Source organism: Physeter macrocephalus, chromosome 5, assembly GCF_002837175.3.
Source record: "Physeter macrocephalus isolate SW-GA chromosome 5, ASM283717v5, whole genome shotgun sequence".
NCBI lineage: Eukaryota > Metazoa > Chordata > Mammalia > Artiodactyla > Physeteridae > Physeter > Physeter macrocephalus.
In genome coordinates, this window is record NC_041218.1 from 106488075 (window position 1) to 106510325 (window position 22251).

At 49.7% G+C, this 22251-nt stretch overlaps 1 protein-coding gene across 1 annotated transcript in view; it reads right to left on the reverse strand.

Moving 5' to 3' along the window:
- The window catches only part of IKZF1 (IKAROS family zinc finger 1), a 93728-nt gene that overhangs the window by 51951 nt on the left and 19526 nt on the right, over positions 1-22251 (reverse strand). Inside the window, exon 3 of the mRNA XM_024115116.3 lies at positions 19925-20044. Within this exon, the coding sequence (XP_023970884.1) occupies positions 19925-20044 (120 nt within the window). The remainder of the gene's footprint in view (positions 1-19924; positions 20045-22251) is intronic.

Genomic DNA, 22251 nt, shown 5'->3' on the forward strand with positions numbered 1-22251 from the left:
CCACGTGCCAAGTGCAAACGTCTGAGGTGAAAGAGTTTGCTGTCAATTGCTTCCAGGGTCCTGCTGCCAGGAAAGCAGATATATGGAGGAAATACAGAACATTCTGAGATTAAAAACAGGAAATGGGTGAATTCAGTGCCCCTTCTGGGAAATGATGAAATGAAATGTGTTTCAACCTTAAGGTGTAATCATGCAAAACTTAGTTTATCAAGGTTATTAAGGCATACGATTTCTCTTCATGAGAAATGACTGTTTAAACTTAAAAAAAACTAGTATAATGGTTAAATCCACTCCTTCCCAGGTCATAAAACTGCAAGGCGCTAGATGCTTGGGTATTTTCTATTCATAGACAATAAAAAAGGAAAGTATCTAATGGACTATGGTGATATGGTGAGTATTTCAATGATCTCGGATCAGAACTTACAAAGGTTATAATCGGTTGGTTTTGCTCAGAGCTGTAATCCACAAGTTGAATTAAACAACTTGAGTCACTGTGTGAAGACACCAGACCTTTCTGCTAAAAAGCACAGCTGGGATGTTCAAAGCAGCTCTTCGACAGTAAGCGAGGGAACCAGAAGCCCACTGCGCTCTGTTTGCCGGTGGTCAGAAGCCCAGGCCGGGCCCACCGTGATCCCACTTCAAGCTGACCTCTGGCACCCGGCACGTGGGGACCAAGCGACCCCGGCGGCTCGGCTGGCCCCGAGATTTCTTTTCACAGACTGACACACAGAGCGGTTGTACAAATCGCACCGAAGATCTACATTTATGAGTAACCAATGCAAATGAGAGGAAATGAAAGAACAGAAAATGATGGGAAATCGAACAGCATAAACATTTTTACACTTCAGCGACACACTTCCAATGGCTCAGGCCGAGGCGGTTATCTGTACGTGATGTAGGGCCGCTGGCCGAGTCTACTGAGGGACACGCTCTCAGAATTATCCTCCCACCTGCCTGTCTCCAAGTCCTGGAGGGGTCTCTCTCCAAGTCCTGGAGGGGTCTCTCTCCAAGTCCTGGAGGGGTCTCTCTCCAGCTGCAGAATCAGCTGCATGCTGTCTCAAGGTCACGGGAAGCACCGCGGCCTGGGCTACCATGGGTTCAGAGACTTTACCTGTCTCACCTGCTCAGTTCACTCTATTCCCAGACGGGCCCCGAGGGTTGAACTCGCCTCTGCACCAGGAAAACCCATGGAGGTGGCAACGGAGGGGAGGAGGGGAGGTCTGTACTGCCTTCTTGAGAAACAGAGCATGGCCGCGACCCCTGGGACCCCTGAAGGGGCTTCCGCGTCCCGGGATTTCCCGCCACGGCCTCTGGAGCTGAGGGCAGCAGCACTGGGTGCTCGGGAAGGGGTGGGGGGAGGCACCTCAAAGCCCCGTGGGTGGTCAGGAAGGTGATGTTGAGTGACACCCAGGCCTGCACGTCCGCAGGGCCCACCCAGGGCCGCCCCGCTCACCGGCACTGCGTCCGCGTAAGATCTGCTCCGACACCTCCGTCTGGCTTGGGGATCATTTCAATTGTTTCTCACCTGGGTTCTCATCCCTACTTTTGGAATTTTCAAACCGACAGCTTTTTGGATGAATTTGTGAAATAAATAAGACAAGCTGTCTGGTTTCCAAAGCTTGGACTCAAACTTTGCACAGAGGGTTCCCATCTGCCCTGAACCCCTTTCTCACAGCTCCTAGAACACGACTTCACCTAGAAGAATGAATGCCCTGAATGTGATAGGGTTTCAACTGGGGTGATCCAGGTAACGAGACTTCTTGTTGAAAGGCAACGGAATAAAGGGTTCAACTTGCAGTCATCTGGGGGGAAAGCTAAGCCAGCGACTCACCGCCCCATCTCCATCACCCATGGCTGTGACTGCCCCGAGAATACATTTCCGGAGCTCCTCCCCTGAGGTCAGACCAGGGCCCGCGTCGGCCCACGCAGACGCCGAAGCTGCAGTGATGCTTCCTCGGCCCACGGATATGTCCCCCACCTGAGCCCCCTCCCACCAAGCTCTTACAGTCCTACCCATTCTTGAGGGAACAGAATATACGTCATGTCTTCTAAAAAGCCTACACCCTTCTCATCAAGGCTGACTGCGCTCCCGGCCTGTTTTGTGGGGTTTTCTAGCTCCGGCAGCATTTCGTGTATTCTGTCCCCTCGGGAAGGCTGGTCTTGCCTTCCTCATCCTCTTCACCCTTCCCTCTGTGCTCTGCGAACACTGCACGATGACGCTAGCTGGACTGCAGAGATCGGAACCACATTCTCCCACCACTTTCCCAGTCCCGTTGAGAATACAAGACAGTACTGTCCAACGTCACTCAGCTAATACTTGTGTTTGGAACGGTGACAAAGATCATGAACACACACACTTAAAGTAAAAATGGTAAAACTAACAGTCAAAAGAATGAAAGATTTAAGATCAGAAACGTTGGGTTCACACAGGTTGTGTGATTTGAAGATCAGTTAATTAACCTCATTAATTGTATAACCACCACTGCCCAAGGAGGCCGGGCAACTCTAAGCACCAACTGCCCTTCTAGGCCTTGTTAGGGTCTGGGCAGATGCTGGGAACGCTCTCATCTGTAAAACAGAGAGAGTGATGCCTACCTGTCCACCTGTCCACACTCTGTCTCCCTCCAACTGACTGTGCGTCATTTAAGGGCAGGGTGTTGGCGTCTGTAGGGCATGATTCTGGTGCATTTCATTAAATGAATGGGTACTATTATGCATAAAATAATAATTGTTTTGTACTCTCTCAAGTTGTGTTTTCTTTACTTTTTCCCTTGTCTACCTTCAGAAGAGCTGCCTGCTTTGATCACACCTGCCATGGGATCCATCTGGGCACCATGTGTGCATTCCTGAATCAACGTGGCGGCCGGCCTCCTTCCACAAGTGGGCGGAGCTTCCGTAGCTGCTCTGATTGACGCCCATGGTTTCAGAACCACCGCACTCTTGTTCTGACCTTTGTGCCATAGTAATGAGGAAGCAGCACCTCACAGAGGTATCTGACCTCAAAGAATGTGCCCAAAATAACTGTTTCTCAATGTACATACCCTACTCTTATTTTTTTTGAGGTGAGAATGTTCGCTAACAGCCAGTTTGTAGGGCATCTCCTGAAATCACTCATCAGTCATGCTGCGTCTTCGTTTTCTGTTTCCTGTGGGAATCACATGCTCTTTCCACGGACTCCGAAAAGTCGGGCCTGTCACTCCCAGTGGCAGCAGCTGAAGATTTCAAATAATTAAAATTTTCTGACAAACTTAAAAATTGAAATCCTTTCCCTGTTTGACTATTTGGAAGGTACAGCCGACTGATGGGCGTCTACAGATGTGTCTCTCTGAAAGGGGAATTCTCCTGGAAATGCCTCTGGCATCTCATAGGGAAATCTTGGCATTGTCTTTACTCTTCCCAAACGAAGAAAAGGACATGCTTCATCCTTCGATGATTGGTGGGGCTCCCACACTTCGGAGAAAGTGTTGCCATAGCAGGGATGGCTCTGGACAGAAGCAGATTCCTTCAAGGCTTTTCTAACATTCAGTGTCTCTCGAAACCTCAAGCGGGCTGTCTCACGAGGTGCCCACACAGGCCGGCCATCCCCTATCAAGGATGCCGAGCCCTGGGCTCAGGACCACTCGGGGACTTTGGTCTGGAATGCTTTATGGGACTGGGAATCCATCCCTACCGCAGACACAGAGCAGAGAGCAAGCAAGCTGTGTACACGGCTGGTTCCGTGAGTGCTGGGGTGGCGGAAGCAGTCAGCCTCGGAAGCTTTCCTAAATTGGCCTGGTTTCAACCACGTGCAGACAGATGCTCCGATTCACCTTTTCCCTAGGGGAACGGTGATATCGCAGTCAGTGCAGTCATGAACTTCAAAGCATCAGGCTAAACGTTTTCATTACTATGAAGCAGACGTTTGTAACCAGGCAGAACTGTCTGCCGGACAAGAAGAAATATTTTATTTCCATATTTTCCCTTTTTACTATTTCTCTCTCTCTGCTCAGCTGCATCCTTCCTCTCTCCCACCAGTGGGTAAACTCTTTGAGCCCCGGAATCTTACCTTTCTTAGTCACCCCTGTGCCTAGCAGGGTGCTTGGGATGGAGCAGGTAATTAACAAGCATTTCTCTCACTAATCAATCCTCCAAGGCTGGCTCAATCCCCACCTCCAGCTTGCTCCTCTGCAATCTGGAACGCTGACACTGCTTAGAACCTGGGCTAGCCATTTAGCCACAAACCTACCAGGGACCCTTTAGGTGCCTCTGTCCATTTAACCCCTGTGGATATGCCGCTTCTCACACGGCTTTGACTCCCCATGACAGCTGGTCTAGCAGCTTGGGATGGATTCAGTGATAGCACTTGGAAGACAATACAGTTTTCAATACCATGTCAATGAGCAATCGGATTTCTTTTCAATTTTCAAGACTGAAGAGGATCAAACAAACCCATAGTCTATGCCTGTAAACATTGAAAAAGATGGCCCTTCCGTGTAGGGCATGCTAATAATTTCTGGGATCCCAGGATGCTGTTAATTCAGATTATTTGTCCCCTTAAGGGTTGGGAGAAGCCCAGAGGGGTGGGGGGAGCCTTCACAGACTCTGAACTGCAAAGCAAATCCTAATTATACAGAAAAACTGAAAATATTCATTTCCCTTTTACTTCCCATACATATTGATTTAAAGTTTAGATGGCATTCTATTTTCCCCTCAACTATGTTAAGTATTGCTTCCTTCCCATTTGTGTTAACTATTTTCCTTCGATGGTTAACATATTGTTGCCAGACTTTCAACTGAAATGATTTTCTATTTCTACAGCCAGTCTCATGAACAGACACAATAAAGAGGGTGTTCACAATACACTGGATTTGGTATTTCTGAGTGTCAGGACGTTCATTACGTTCTGCTTTTCCCCTCGTTGTGTTACGGGCTGGAGAAGCAGCAGCAGAAGTGCTGCCTGCAGGGACCCTGACATCTAGCTGGACGCAACGCACGGGCACTGGGCATCCGGTGCCCTCAGGGCGGGTCACATCCAAAGGCGGCGCACGTGCCTCACAGCGTCTTTAGGCTGGTTTTGCATTTCCAGCACTGATGGAGTGCGGGAAGGCCAGGTGCGCTCAGGGGAATTTAGGTACACAGCTGGGAAGTTGTGAAATCTACTTCCCAGAGTACAATGGATACAGAGGTGAGATGTGGATGACAGGTCCTTATGGTACCAACTGTAAAGAGAACGGGGGAGACAGGCGCCGAAGGGCTTCATCAAGGATTCACCGGGAGGGACAAAGAAACGAATCTGGAGTCGCAAAGGATGTGGCCTGTCCATCCCCCACGCACGAGGAGACGCGCACGGCAAATACACAGCAAGATGGTCATCCTTTCCAAGCCAGTTTTAAATACTACCTTACGCAGAATGAGCTTAGGGAAAATGTCTGATTCATTCAATGTACCTGCTTCCAATCCTACAACGAGCTGGACTCATCATCTTCCGGGGGTGATTTTGTAGGGTGAACTTACGTCAACCCAGAAAACAATTCTCACTACTTTACAATTAAACCTTGTTTTTGAACCAAACAATAGCATTCCCCAGACTTAGTCAACACTTTCGCACAAAGGTCTAAGGTTCCAAATGGACTTTTAACTATTCCTAAAAGAAAAAGCAAGGCTTGCCTCAAATATTCAAGAGTAGGTGCTTGGGGCTCAGCAGGGAATGACAGTGCGGAAGCTACAAAGTGAGTGTGAGCGAGGACAAGCGCTGGGCGTATGCACTCAGGTGCACCAGCCCGGAACCAGCCTGGCTGCACAGCCTTCCTCCACACGCGCTCAGCTGGGGAAGGTGTGCTCTTCGGCTCCAGAAGGCAACCCTTCCCCACGATGGTTTTTCCTGGTACGGCCCTTTTGTACAAAGACGTAGTTCTTCTCAACAAATCATGAACCAGGTCATTCCTGTCTATTCCATTGAACAAGCAGCAAAAGGCAAGAGCCAGTGACCTTCAACTTGGGAGGCTGTGAGTCTTCCCATCACTGCTGACCGTACTGCTACATTAGGTTACTTATCGCACAGGTATGCGGTACCGGAGGGCACTGCAGCAGCCTCTCCTTGAGGTCTCCTAAGATAGTTTGTTCCTGAGCTAAAGGTTTCCATTATTGGTCGTTGGACCCAAGTTAGAGAACCTTGATGAAACTATTTCCAAGATCAATATTAAAAAAACAAAGGGAAGGAAGGAACACTGGTGGGAAAGGAAAAAAGAAAGAAAGAAGGGGAGAGGGAGGAAAGGAAGGAGGGGAGGGAGGGAAAAAAGGAAAGAAAGAAAAGATGGAAGGAAGGAAAGAAAGAGAGAGAAGGAAGGAGGGAAAGAAAGAAAGAAAAGGGGAGAGGGAGCAAAGGAAGGAAGGGAGGGAGGGAAAAAAGGAAAGAAAGAAAAGATGGAAGGAAGGAAGGAAAGAAAGAGAGAGAAGGAAGGAGGGAAAGAAAGAAAGAAAAGGGGAGAGGGAGCAAAGGAAGGAAGGGAGGGAGGGAAAAAAGGAAAGAAAGAAAAGATGGAAGGAAGGAAGGAAAGAAAGAGAGAGAAGGAAGGAGGGAAAGAAAGAAAGAAAAGGGGAGAGGGAGCAAAGAGAGAAGGATGGAAAGAAAGAAAGAAAGGAAGGAAGGAAGGAAGGAAGAAAGGGAGAGAGAAGGAAAGAAAGAAAGAGAGAGAGAGAGAAGGAAAGAAAGAAAGAAAGAGAGAGAGCAGGAAAGAAAGACAGGAGGAAAGAAAGAAAAAAAACCTCAGAGAGTGACAGCACAATCAAAGCCACCGTGCTGCCTCTGTGGCTCTTTGGATCTGCTGTGCTCAGGAAACCTAGCAGCCACACAAGCACACGCTGTCTCCTGAGATGCAAGAAGTGAGCCAGTAAGTAAGCATGAGGCGTCCTTGCACAGGAAGGCTGGGGTCTGGCTTGCACACAGCTCAGCCTGGCTGGGTGCCAGGGTGCCCCATGCACGGGCATCAGGACCTGGTGCCGAGATGAAAGCCCAGGCTTGTTTTCTCAGGGTGCAGTAAAGGCAGCGGCTGCTTCCCTTTCCCACATGACAATAAAAGAAAAAAGCCTCCCCTTTACCACCTCTGCCCCATTGCTTCATCAGGTCGCAGGAGCACCTTTTAGGAAGTTATCAAGAAGCTTCATTCTCCACAATTTTTGCAAACAGGTTCACCAATATGATGGTGCCCGCTCTTGGAGCTCACGTGGTTCCTGTCCTAATGGCACTCTTAATGGAAATGTGCTTTACGTCTATAAAACAGTTGCCTTGCTTCAAAACATTCAAAAGGATTTCCCACCACCCAAAATGACCACAGAGAGTGCATGAGAATCAAATGAATGGATGAAAACTAAAACAAGAAAAAAATTGTAGATTTCTGTATTTCATTCAGCTACTATGCTTTGGAAAACTATTTTATTTTACATGTTTACATTTTGCTTTATTCTTGTTACTTTGTACTTAATCAAATGCCTACCAAACCTATGACTGAAACAGAGCCAGATTAAGTAAATCCAAATGATGTAAAAAAAATTGAACTGGACCTAGGTTTTCTCTAAATCAAACGTGGCCAAAACCAGAAGAACTAAAGTGAAAAATTTCCAATTCCTCTGTGATGACAATTGAGAAAATGTTTTGAAGATACAGCTGATTTAAAAACTACTTTAGAGAGTGGAAGACTAACTAGTTTGGGGCTTAATTTCAGCCACAATTAATTGTAAAAGGTTTTCCTACGATATAAGGACACATACTTCCATAGAATCCCAGATCTGCTCCATCCAGTACGTGCCCCTGGACACAGGAGGCTTCTGAGCCCTGAAACACGTGCAATCCAAACAGAGATGTGCTGGAAACCTCAAACACACACTGGGTTTCAAAGACGCACTAGCAAAAAGGGGTAAAATGGTCATTAATGATTGTCTATACTGAGAGCACGTTTAAATAATACAATTTGGGGCATACTGAGTTAAAGAAAATATATATAAAAATTTGTCCCACCTGTGCCATTTTTCTTTTTTCATGTGACTCCTAGAAAATTGAGAATTACCTTTGTGAGTCTCATCATAGTCCATGGACAGTGCTACCCTGGAATAGGTGATTCCCAGATTTCACAAATATGTTCCAGAAATGCCGGCTGTCATTCATCCATGAAACCTTTCCCCAGACAAGGGCTGTTCAAGGTCACCATGTCTCAGAAGGCTTGGAGTCCAGCTGCCTGCGAGGACCCGGCTGGAAGGACCCCACACCTGCCCTGCAGAGAGTGTGCGTGCGTGTGCATATGCACGGGGCAGGCTGATTTTAAGGATGCCTTGTTAGGAGATACTCCATCAGTTAAAAAAAAAAAAAAAAAAAAAAAAAAGCTATTGAAATGGGAAAAACTAACAAATGAACAAATACAAACCCTTAACTGTTAACACCTATAGCTCTGGCTTCAAGTATAAAAATCAGCAGTGAGCCCACATGTTTGTAATAATAGCACTTCTTTAAAATTGTAAGTGTCGTGTTGATCATGACAAAATAATTCCTCTTCTCTCCTCTTTTCTCTCCTCTTCTCTTCTCTCCTCTTCTCTTCTCTCCTCTTCTCTCCTCTTCTCTCCTCTCCTCTTCTCTTCTCTTCTCTCCTCTCCTCTTCTCTTCTCTTCTCTTCTCTCCTCTTCTCACTTAAAACCACAGCATTGTCTACTGAACATGAATTTCACCAAAGGCCGCTTGAACCATAATGCTAAGATTACCTAAGTGTTCTCTCTACCGGATAATAGTTAATCGTCATCATTTAACATTATGGGGGGTGGACAGGGGCCATCAGAAGTGCTGAGGGGAGTACAGGAGAAGTCATATTTTTATTGTTACCGCGTTTAACTGGAGAGAGTAGAGATATTGTGACAGGAGCAAAATTCTGCCGGATGCCAAGAATAACAATAAAAATAATCACAGAGCTGCCTGCAGGGCTGTCATAAAAGTCCTTTTCTCATTTCAGCAGGATTTCACCTCTAGTGTGGCAGTCCTTCATTCTGAAAAGGAAAGTGGCCGCCTTTGCCACGCGCTCTGTCAGCACAGTGAGGCCCCGGGGTTGCAGGCCTTCCGTCCATCACACCCCACCCTGCGGGGAAGACACCGGATGTTCAGGGCTTCACCGGAATCAGGCCCGGGTGATTTCAGTGGAAATCAACAGCCTGCAGCCACATCCCCTGCAGGGGAAGTGTTCTCCTGGCAGGCAGCCTCGCAAGACACGCCCTAGACCTGCTGAAAGATCCTTTCAGCTAAACTCACTCCTCAAAGTAGGGCATGGAAGACTCTTCCGTTAATCCAGTTGCTGCTGGGGTCAGGCGCCTCGAGCAGGGACGTTGGAAAGAGCCTCTCTGGTCCTCCAGTGGTGCTTAGCTTTCCAATCTCTTCCCAGGCCGCTCACACATCGCTGGGCCCTTGCTGAGAAAATGTCCCAGTGAAGCCACCACATACTTAGGGGACCAACACAGAGGTCACCTCCCAGATCTGTACCCACATCTCAGGGCTGTGTTTCATCCAAGGAACTCAATACAAAAACATTTTTGAGAAGACCAAGTTCAATCCCACGTGTTTTCAAGAACGGCGTGAGGCCAATGCTTTGTTGGAAAAATCACTGTAATTTAGCAACATATTGATGGAATGCAGACAAGTCTCGCTTTGCATTTAAAGTTCTTCAAACCGAAATAACGGCAATAATAATAATAATACTAGCTCATAAATAAGACACAGAATCCTTTCTAATCACACTCCCCCCAGCAGCAAAACTAAATTGCTAAAGCAGCATTCTACTTATTAATACAGAGAATCTAGTTGCTGTGACATTTCCAGTTTGTGACATCAACGGCAAAGCGTCACTTGGAATCAACTCGTGTTGGACAAGCTGCATTTACCCCTCACTGCCCCCAGTCTCCCCAACAGACTGAGACTTCCCTAACACTCCCTCCAAAAGACACCCACCCCACACAGCTATCAGCAAGACAATTCCTGCTTTCCACTGGAGCTGTCAAGACATTACAACCATAGTTAAGCCACTGTATGCGGGTAAACTAGCTCTCAAAAAAAAAAAAGAAATAATTCCTAATTTGTAGCATTTGCCCATTTCTTTGGTGTCAATCCTTCCAATCATGGTAGCCCTGTGGCTACCAGCAGATAACGAGAGCCTGGAAGCTTTGATTCCAGCCCGAGAACCTGAAGACAGTCTCCTAGTTGCCTGCAAGTTCCTGTTCCCCGCCAAGTCCTAACGGGCAAAGGGTTTAGATTTTGAGCGGCTCTGCGGTAACGTGGGAACTGCAGTTCCTGCTAAGACCTTGCAGGGTGCCGGGCTTATCTGGCGGCTACAGTGGGCTCCGCCTCAACCCTGCCCCACGGCTGTGGGACCAGGAAGGCGGCTTCCTGGGGCCTGGCTCAACCGAGCAAGTGTTTTCATCTCATCGAACTGGTACTGTGGAAACTTTACAAGGCAATGGTTAGGGCTCGGCTCTGCTTAGGCTTCTACTTTTGCATAAAAGGAGGGGAAGCTTCTTTTTTTCTGGGTTATATTTACACTTCCCAAATCAGAAATGTCCTAACCAGATAGGACAGGTGGCAACTGGTAACCACAGCTCAAAAGCTTTTTTTTTTTTTTTTTTTTTTTTTCCATTTCTTTCTGAAACCCCATGTAGAAGGAAAGTTAACGAAATGTCGGTTGGTTGTTTTATCCCCAGAGCTAAGTATGCTTTCAACACAGATGGAACAGAGCAGAGAATAAAATGAGGACCAAAACTCTAGAACAGAACATACTGTTTATCTCTCTACTCTGATAGGTAAGAATCTATCTTTATTCCCCTCAGTAAACCAACTAGGTACAATGTGATCCTGAATTTAGGTTGTCAGAAGAAGATGGACAGAAGGCGATCACCGGTTTCTCTTTGTAAAAATAACCAGCGTTTCCGAGTTCACACACTCCTTTGGAGACACGAAATGAAACTATTGTATATTAATGCAAGTATGTGGAATCTAGAAAAGTGGTACAGATGAACCAGTTTGCAACGCAGAAATAAAAGACACAGATGTAGAGAACAAATGTATGGACACCAAGGAGGGAAAGCAGGGGCGGGGTGCGGGTGGTGGTGAGATGAACTGGGAGATTGGGATTGACATATATACACTAATATGTATAAAACAGAGAACTAATAAGAACCTGCTGTATAAAAAACAAATAAATAAAATTCAAAAAACAAACAAAAAAGGAAAACCGGAAGCGTGGTTGGAAATGCCAGGCTTGGGGTATTCCAACCTCTCCGGGCCCCGTTTTTCTATAGGTTATTCCCTTTTTAAAAAAGTCATACTCCTGGTTCTGGGGCACGACTGACTGTATTAAAAAATCTTAAACAGTGAGCCACAGAACGCCTGTCTGCAGTGTGAACCTCGCGTGAGTGGACACATGGAACCACGTGAGGATGACGGTGTTCGGGTTACATGGTTCTCAGCTGGGAAACGTGGTGACACCTGGGCTTCACGATGAGGGGGCTGAGGTGGGACACAGGTGGCTAAACAGCCCCTGCTGGGGGAGGGACAGTCAGCCCAGGAAGGCCTCTCCGCCCCAAATACCAATGGCGCCCATTGAGAAAAGGGGCCTAAAAAATCTGCGTGACGAACCTTAAATTTGGGTGCAGCCTTAAATTCCTCCCCCTCAACTTAAAAGCTCTCTCTGCTGTCCTGCCAGCTCTCTGCCCGAGAACGCTGGGCCGCCGTCCCATGCATTCGGTGCATGCATCCTGGGCGCCCACCGGATGCTGGGATGCGGTGAGCAAAGCCCGGGGGCGCGCTCTTCCCGCAAGGGGGGGCAGGTGAAGAGCGAGAGGTTGGTGCTGCCACTTTAGGTCAGGGAGGGCCGCTCTGACGTGGCATTTCCGAATGGAGACTGAATGCAGGAGGGCAGAGGGTCACAAGGGCCTGGTGGGGGGCAGGACAAGGCAGAGACCCCAGCCCAGGCCCTGGATGGCTGGTCCTGCCTGCGTTGGGGCTCCACTGGGCTGCCATATACTAGTCCTTTCTCTCCAGTCACTCCTGACAGATTTAACTATCCTCCTGTGACACAGGCCGCCCTGAGCCTCCTCCACGGCTGCACCCCCCCAGCCTGCTCCCGGCTCGTCCCTGCTCCCCTACATTGCGATCTGGGCCTCCGCCCCTGCCGAGCCCTCTGGGAAGCCACCACCCAGCTCCCCAAGGTCCCTTCCCAGCCCCTCCGTCCACCCTTTCATGCTTCGCATCTTCCCTAAAACCTCTATATCCCGGTAACTTCTACACCACGTTTCTTTCCAGAAAATTGTACCCGAATCAAGGCCCTCGTGCTCTGCTTCCTCCCTTTTGCTTTTTCTTCCAGACGGTCACACACGTGTATTCAAGGCCCTCGTGCTCAGCGACCCGCCTGGCAGGGCCGGACCAGCTCTGTCCACCCCTCCCAGGCCCTGCCTTCCAGACAGTTCCTTGGCTACAAACTGCCAACGGACTTGCAGCCACCCCCAACTCTGTGTCCACTTCCCGTTAAGAGAACGGCTGCAGCCCTTCACTCGCGGACCCACGCCGCGCGGACCCACGCCGCGCGGACCCACGCCGCGCGGGAGCGCCTCCCCGCCCGGCCCCTCCCGGCCCCGGCACAGGACCATCTTGCCGGCGCTCAGGTCTGGAGGAAACATTCTGCGGGGGCCCCTCCGAACCCCCCGGCCGCTCCCAGAGCTGGCCACGGGGGCCCCTGCTGTGACCTGCCCACCCCGTCCGCCCCTCCCGCCTCCCACACGTTTCCTAAGGGCAGACGTGACTCACCTTCGCGCCCCCGTGAGAGCTTCAGCTCCGAGCCTCCCCGTGGCCCCACTCCCCAGCCCAGCTGGGAACAAGCCCTTCTGTCCACTTTCTCTGGAGAAACCCTGATGTCCCTGCGAGCGCTCTGTGGTGCCTTACGGCGCTGGGCTATGAGTCTGCAAAGCTGTAACTGCCAAGGTGCGCAAAGGCAGCGGCCGCACCAGCCGGCCAGGGAGAAGGGCTCAGCCAGCATTACTGATATCGAATGCAAGGCCCTCACGTCCTGCGAGTCACACAAACACAAGTTCACACAAAGCACAAAGCCAGCCTAAATGGTGCGGTCCCGAATCCTAAAGGGAGCCCAGTGGGGAGGTGACAGGGAGGCGGGCCCAGAGCAGCCTGGCCTCCAGCGGGGGCCAACCGTACGGCCCCTGACCTCCGAGTACAAGCAGGACACACCGGCCCTCAGATGACCTGACAGCTCAGCGCCGCGAGCCCCTCGGCCCCAGGCACACCCTGCCGGCGGGCCAGCTCTCACCGCGGCGGGGTCGGCGGCGGGACCGTCACGAGCCCTGCACCCTCCAGCCGGGCCTCTCCTCGTATCCCGCTCTCTCCAGCCGCTGGGAAGGACCCGGAGTTTGCTGAGACCCCCCGGTCTTGCCACACCCATCACGTGCTGCTTCCTGTTTGCCTTCTTTCTTGGGAATTTTCGGCGGCTTGTGAGGTCACCGCCTTGGTGCTTCTCCCCGAGGTCACCTGCCAGGAGGTGACCTGAGCACGTGCTCCCCTGGTGTCCAGATCCCGCAGAGATGTCACAGCGAGCCTGCCTGATGGATGACGACGACACCCACGGCTGCCGCTGCACGGCTGCCCCTACCTCGCGGCCCCGCCGCCCCCCTGGCGCTCGCCCATCACTGTAACGCCCTCGCCAGGTCCTGCCGGCCCCGGCAGGTGACGCCCTCACCCCACAGGGAGGCGACCTGCCGGGGCCGGCAGGACGGAACCCCTGCAGCTGGGTCCCAGGCACAGAGATGCTCCTCCAAGCGACCCACTGTGGTGTCTTGTTGACTACCACCCCCCCCCCCCACACACACACTCACACACCCCACAGGCGCTACACGCGGAAGCCTCTGCTGCCTGGTCTCACCTTACACACCAAACCCCAGTACAGGACGGTACCCCATGCAGCACACAATCACTTATTTTAATTTCGTGTACCAACGTGCCATGATGTTCCACAAAGATCATGGCTTCCAAGTGTTTTGCGCTGCCCCACCAAACAGAGGTCAGAAAAGACTTAACATTTACTTTTAATTGGGAAGCAACGAACCTGCTACATAACAGTCCCTCTTCAGAACTTGAAAGACTTAGACAGCAGGCAAAATATATATATCTTTCTGATGCTGTGTCTCACGTTTTGGGAAATTCAGGAAAATGAGACTCTTTCCATCTGGCCTCCTCTTGGTTTGCTGACGTATGGTAACCCCTGTGGTCAGAGGTAACCCGGCACCCCAGGCAGAGACGGCAGATTGGAAGAGGAAGAGGACAGAATCTTTCAAAGGTGCCCCATCAAAAGCACCGCACAACGTGTCAGCTACGAAACAGGAGTAAGGAACTAAATAAAACAGAGACGTGAATACGAATCTAAATGACATGCTTTGAGCTGTTCCTCAGAAGAAAACTGGAAACCAAGATACCCGAGCCCTGGACGGAGTTCAGCCCTGGACGGTTTTCTCTGTGAGACTGTTTCACAGCGCACGTCCCATCCCAACAAGCTCGAGCCCAGCTGCAGCTAATGCTCAGATGCTGTGAGATAATAGTGCTCCCGAGCTCAAATGGGGTTTCTCGGTTCAGAGGAGATGCACTGCACAGATAAAAACGACTTCCTCTAACTGCTGATTAGATAAGCGAGCGCAGCATCCGTACTCAAACGCCAGCGCCCCAGCTCCAATTAGACCAAAGCCCACTGTTTTCCACCGTGAAAAACTCTCTCCAGCATCCCCCATCCACCCAGGCTGTGGAGAGGTGTTACAGCCCTCACCCACCGTCCTGCCACCGTCTTGGTGCCCTGCCTAGAACTTTAAAACAAAAGTGAGATCTGGTACCAGAATTACCAGTGAAAAATATATGAACCCTCTTACGATTCACACTTCAGGTCTGGAACTCATGATGGAATAAAGTAATGTTCATTTCAAGTGAATGGACCAAAAAAGAGAATTTATGTGCAGACACAATCATTTTCCTGGATTCCAGGGGGAAGAACGGCAGATTTTTTTCTCCACTTTTTTTTTTCTTTCCATTTTTGCCAGGGTGACTCAAACCCTGGTCAAAGTCTTCCAAGGGAAGGACCCAAGGGCCCAAGCTGACGCAAGAATTCGGCTTCAAGAATGCTCCAAACACCGCTCTGGGGGATGTGACCTGCAGGAATTAGGTCCTACCATAAACCACCCAGGAAACAACGGCTGTCGCCGCCCTACTCTGGGCGTAGGTCCTGTAAGTGAGCAAGGGAAGAACATTCTAGAATGTGGCAGGGCACGCACAGACACACGTCATCGCCCCGTATTCAAAGGCACCCAACCTCGCATCTCCCTCTGCATTCGAGTGACTACTACACAAGGTCACCCTGATTGTCTGTCCTTGGGGCCAAGCCATTTGGAAAGCCTCCTTCAACCCCAAACCAGCCTCGAGTCTTTGGCCGTTGGCTAATTCAACCACCCCTGGGTGTTACTGGGCTTCTGCCCCTGGGTCTTCCCTTTGATTCTACTCTAAATCCTAACCTGGCCAGGCATCTCTCTTAGGGTACCATCGGATTTTCTGGCCTCAAATCTCTCTTCTCCATGTCTGGCCTCTGCCTGTCTCCTCTGTTCCAGCCTAGCAAGCCTCCTTCCCTGCCAGCCATCTACACTCAAAGGGGAAGGAGCTTCTGACTTTATTCACAGTCTCTCTTGGGGCTGGAACCAGCCAGCCTGCAGTTCTCGCCCTTCCCCTCCAGGCCTGGGCTTGATAGCATTTGGGAACTGGAGGACCCCTGCCCAATTTTAGGACAGGGAGACCCACACAAGCAAAGGGAGAGTAAGGCAGTAATGGGTAAAAATCCACGCCCGAAGGAAGAAAGCAACGTACGGGTTACTGAATAAAGGAGGAAAAGAACTAAGCTTTTCGTTCCTTTACTCACAATGCTTATCTGTCCTGTTAGACGCCCGTCCTGACATCATTTCTACACGAGACACTTTTAATCACCCCTGGTCAACAGCTGTCAGAAGAACTCTCGACCCATTTTCCACTTCTCTAGGGCACCTGCCATGGGTGATTGAGTCAATTTGGGGGTTGCCTTAGGAGGCCACTGAGTGCGTCCTCCGTTTTAGCAGTTTTATACACAACCACTTCAGAGAGGTGAGACTTCTCTCATTTTTAAAGAGACCACTTCAGAAGAACGAGCTAGCATCTCATTAAGTAGACTGTCCTGATGACTAAATCCCTCGTGGCCAGGAAGTTCTCTCCTGTGTCTATCTTACATTCTTCACGCTGCACTTCAGACCCTTGCTTCCTCTTATTCAGACCCGGAAGAAAATGGAGCCAGATGAGAGCAACAGCCTTGGCCTGGCCTTATTCCTCTGACCACCTTTCTACACAGCCCTACAGGACTTCCCTCAAGACTGGGGGAAGGCTTGAGGTGCCAAATCATTACTTTCCTCATGCTGGGAATGACCTGCCACCAGTGAGATGCTACCTCCCCATCTTAGGGGGCTGGTTTCTACCTTTCCCAACAACTTGTTCATTACTCAGGTCTGTTCTCCTGGTTGGGATTAGATTTGTCTAAAACTGGTAACGAGGGCTCAGAGCTTTTCAAAAGCATCCCTTGGCTCTATCTAAAACAGACACCCAGTGATCTCTTATCACCTAAGACTTTCCCATCTTCTCCCATCTTTTGGCCTCTCGCCATTTCTCCCTGACATTTCCACTGGAGGAGCCAGCACCCTTGACTGGACCTTGGGTCTGGGGGTAGCCAGCACCTCAGTCTCTCTCTTGGTCTTGCCCTCTCCTAACTGATCTCTCCCCCGTCTTCTTGGCTGTGTTTTCAGTTTGCTTGTTCTCCGGATCACATTTTTTTTAATTAATAAATTCCTCTTCTATTCCTGGTGCTGCAAATCTTACCCATTCTCTTTCCCTTCTCTCAGGGGAAGCTACAACGGGCTCCTTTACTCTGCCCGTAAACCTTTAAAAGATCTTTTTCTGCCTTTTACTGTTTTACTTTTTGACTTTGCTATTCTGTCTTCGGCAAAGTGTGTTTGCATGTTTTCAGTGAACCCTGGAGACCATCCTGTGAGCCGAGTTCCGATACTGCTGCCAGTTTGAAACGAGGGCACCAAGGCTCAGAGGTCTGCCTGGGAGGGGCCCAGGCTCCACCCTTGCCCTCCCAGGTGCACCTTCTCCTGGGCCAGCCTCCGCCCTCCTCGCCATCCTCCCCACCCTTTACAGCCCCGGTGCCTTCTCCCTGGCTCTTCCTTTCTGTGCTGTGCTGCCCCTGCTTCTGTGGAGGGAGGGGCCCCCCCCCCCCCGAGCAGGGAGGGGCCCCCAGGCAGGGAGGGGCCCCCAGGCAGGGAGGGGCTCCTGCTTCCTGTTGTCTGTCCCCTGACCCTCCTTCCTTTGCTTTCTTCCCAGGGAGCTGAGGAAACAGGCCTTTGAGTGCCTTTCCTTTTCCTTCCAGCTTCTAATTCCCCATCTTTTAAAGTGGTCTCCCAATGCTATTGACATACTTCATTTGTTCAGTGCTACCTTAGATGCATTACTTTAATAAACAACCTACCACCGCCTACTCAAGCCAGCTGATTTCCTTCAAAAACCATGAAGGATGATTTCTAAAGCTCACTGGCCGAGCGTGAACAGTAGTTGATTTCCTTGATGCTTCTCTCTACTCCTTGGTCTTCTGGGATTCTCTCCCACTCACCCTGTCTCCTTAAACCTGCCCGCCGTCCGCTCCTATAGTCTGTGCTTCTGTCCTTTCTCGTTTCCTGGCAGTGACCCATCACTCCTCGGTCCCTGGCCCCCACTTCCAAGCACTTTCCCTGCCTGTCCACTCGGCAGCCGCTATTGACAAACCAAGGTAAGAGGATTCTTGGGTGTTTGAAGTTCTACAACACCGAAATTCAGTTTTTAGAAATTCAGTTTTTATGCTGAAAGGAGAAGTGGGTGAGCCTCGTGTTGCATGGCGAGGACGCCTTGGGAAGAGCCTGCGGGAGATCACACCGCCCAGCTGTACCAGCCACACCTGCATGGGCTCTGTCAGGACCCAGCCCGAATCTCACCACCAGAACGCAGTCTTGGAACCAGGGGCTTGGTGACCTCTTACCAAGGCAGATCCCCCACAACCTGAAGTTCTTAAGGGGTGGTATATTTAGAACGTGAAGGCATTTGTAACGAAGGCTTGTTTACCTACACCAAGTGGACTCTTCTTCACTCTCCAGGAACCGGCCCGACTTTCAGTTCTCTACAGGTTGCCCAAGGTGACCATGGCTGTCAGCCTGCACAGCAGCTGCAGGGATTTCGGTGCAGTGGGTGTGGCGGGGAGCTCCCCAGTTTCTCCATAATGACCCCGGAGTCCTAACTCTGATGTCTGGGTTCTCGGTTCATTTAAATGGTTAGTGGGTAGGTAGCCACATAATTTCTTCTGGCTTTTGGTCCCTGAGCCTTTGCAAATTTTTATCATGTATATACACCCTCATTGTCCTAGTGTTTTTATTTAAATTTGATCTTTTAATTGATGTACATGTGTCTTGAAAGGAAACTTTGCAGCAGTACAGGGTGTAGGACAAACCAGTATCTCTTGTAATAAACAGAAGACAATCTTAAACATAAATGCATCAATTACAATAAGGCACGCTCTTTTGTGTCTCAGCTTTGGGAAACCCTGAAAGGATGTGTGTAGAACAAAGGGCAAGATCCACAAAGCTTCTTCTCTCCCCCTACTCACCCACACATACATTTTCTAACAGGGAAAAGGAATTCAGAAATGTACTTGTTTTCTTGGTTCACCTACGTCAAAGGGCTTTAGCCACTATCTTTGTTTGTACAGCTAATTGTATAGCTAAATTAAAACAGAAGAACCATAATACCCAGAGTCTATTTGGTTTCCAAGACACATGAAAACATACAAAACATGTTTCTTAGTTATCACATTAGGATGTCCTACAGGAAAATAACTGGCGATTTTCAGCAGCCCGAGAACTTTACACATGTGCCCTCCTCGGCTGTGGCTCTTATGAGCTGATCCATATGAGATCTGTCCTACCTGTCCTACCTCATCTCCACCTGTGTACCCTTCATGATACTCTTTTTTGCAGATAAGTGGCTCTCAACATCACAGTTTTTTCTTTATAAAAAGAAAAACGATAGGTATTCCAAGGGACTGCTGACTCATTAGCTGATGACAAGAGGGTATAATGGAGTGAAAATCAGTCTGTGAGTCAGAAATTGAGCCTCCTTCTGACTCTGCTATGGGACCTTGGCTAATTCACTGACTTTCTCTGGGCCTCTGTTTTCTTAAAGAGGGTGGATTAAGATTTCTCACCATGAACTGCAGCCTGGGTAGGTTAACCAGGGGAGAGATTGCAGATTCTTCCATATACATTCTTTTATGGAGAAGGCGTGTAAATGTCTGCTAGTCAAGATTATCTAGATTTCTTTTTAACATTAAAAATGTTCTATTTGTCAAATTTTCTACTTTCAGTTAAATTGGACATTCAAGAAATAGAGCTGAGAGGGATAAACTTAAGATGGCCAGGTTCGGCTCCTTCTAAACCAAAGCTAGGAAGACGCACAGCCCTATTGCCATTACACAGAAAAGGGATCGTCTCGCCTATCTACCATCCATAAGACTGGACACTGCCGCAGCGCGTTGGGGACAGAAGGCCAGGGACGTGCCTGCTTTGAGGGGCGCTCCTCAGCTCGGCCGCGCCGCTTCCCACACAGGGCTCAACGCCGCGCTCAGCTGGGTCTCCCGTCCTTCATACGTAGGGCCCCGTCCTGCATTTTGTGTTTCCTTGACACGGGGGTTGAGGGGAAACCACAGGGGAAACGACTATAAGGAGACAAAGGTTCAGGAGGAGTAGAGCACGTGGCAGTCTGTGGACAGTGGCCACTTACCCAGTCCTCTGTCCCCCTTGGAGCCCTGCTGGCCTCCAGACGTGGTGGAAAGGTCTTCAGGGACAGGCATGGGTTCATCGCCGTCGTCGGGGGTGTCACTCACCGGGGGGCTCTCCTTCCCTGAGGAGACAATTAGGAGTTTGAGGTTCTGGGGACAAGGTCACCCCGGGGGGGGGGGGTGGTCACTGAGATGGGCCAGCAGGGACAGCCTGGGCCTCACCGTGGCTCGGCTTCATTCGAGTCACTGGACTGAGTTCACGTTCCTCTCTGGGGATTAGAACCTGCTCTCCTTTGTATAAAATAATATCATTGCCACACCCCAAACGGAGAGGACACAGATGTGAAAAACACCTATCACCTAGAGATCACCACTATTAAAACGGTGGTGTGTGTGTGTGCGTGTACACATACATGCATACTTACATATTATGGATAATGCGTGGTGACATATTTTCTTGATCAAAATAAACTGTACTTTTTAGACATTCTCATAACCCGTGGCCCTACTTCCATAACTCTGTGGTGTCTGTGTAATACTTCATTGCATGGGCACACCAGTATTTATTTAAATCCTTTTTCTGCTTTTGAACTTAGACTGTGTTCAATCTTTTCTACCTCCAAACAGACAGCTTCTGCCTACGTTTTTAAGAATCACCATAGTATAAACCCCGGGAGTTTTATGCCTGGGTCAAAAGGCATCCACATTTTTAAGCCTCTTCACGTGTTAGGGCCAAATTTTCCCCTGTAAGTTTGTTCCACTTTACCCTCCTACAAGCCTGCTCACCACACCCTCATATTATTTCGTTTTTAAGGTCACCAGATTGAGCACCCTGCTCAGAGCTACGCATTCTGGGTCTGTTCACTGTCTTTTTCAAGAGCCGGGGGGTAGGTATTTTGCCAGCCGCCCGATTTGATTAACTTGATGGGGCCGGGAAGCCTGCAAGGCAGATGAACAGGGAATCAACACGATTCTGCCCCACCTGCACAAAGAGCCTGCCACCAGGAACTTTTATCCTCAAAATATGAAAACAAAACAAAATCCACACAACTCCAAAAGTTTCTCCACACACTAGGATTTTCCAAATGAGATAGGGTTCTACAGGATGCCCGAATCTATTTTTGACTATGTTATAATGTTTCATCGGAAGCTCCAGAAATGGGGAAATCACTCCCACTCCCAAGAATCCAATACTGGGAAGCCTAGATGTGTAGAAAATGGAAACCCCTGTACCTTCTAACCTAGATGTTACCTAAAATTGAGTTAGGAGACAATAGACCCAGGCAAGGAAAGAGCTGGTGATTTCTGCAGTGGATGCAGAACAGCCCATGAGCAGTGCTGTGGAAGACAAGCAGGGATGAGGAGCCTCAAGGAAGGCTCCTGGAAAAGGGATGGGCTGGGATTGCGGGGTGCTGGCTGGGCTGGCAACCTGGCATCCCAGACAAAGGGTACTCCTGCACAGAAGCCCAGACCTGCGGGAGAGTGCACAGAAGATGATGAGGGCGAGCCTGGAAGACAGGGCGAGGCAGAGTGTGAAACGGTTTTGTTTGTTTGAATAAACCCCCTGCAAAAGCGACGCAACCCTCCAGGGGATGGGCGGGACCAGTGCAGGCATCCCCAGCACAGGAGACGACCCTTCCAGGGATAATTTAAAACAGAAGCTGCAAGGCACCAAGGAGATGCTTTGGGGAATAGTATCGCGTTCTCCAGCAAACAGACATCACAGTTTAATATTCCAGCTTAGCTCCAATTACCTCAATTGGCATATTTTCAGAAAGAGCATTATTGGGTGTATTTGGAGAGCCAATACAAGATGGATAGTTAAAGGTGGGGCAGGATGATAAGAAATTCCCAAGGAAAAGCCAAAGGCCAGAGAGAAATTGATTGAAGTGCTCGTGTTTCACTAAATGTGCATTACATCAGTAATATTTTCATCGCCCTAAAAGGAAGACTTTAAAAGTAGCAACAGGGGCTTCCCTGGTGGCGCAGTGGTTGCGCGTCCGCCTGCCGACGCAGGGGACGCGGGTTCGCGCCCCGGTCCGGGAAGATCCCACGTGCCGTGGAGCGGCTGGGCCCGTGAGCCACGGCCGCTGAGCCTGCGCGTCCGGAGCCTGTGCTCCGCGACGGGAGAGGCCACAGCGGTGAGAGGCCCACGTACGGCAAAAAAAAAAAAAAGTAGCAACAGCTAAAGACGCAGTGTTACTGTTCACCTGTACAGGTGGGCCAAAGCTCTGAACAGGAGCCTGCAGGAAGCATATGACCAACTGACAACTCTTTTTTCTTTCTGATTTCCTAGAGTTATGGTCTTCAAACCTTGAGGACTTCAGGG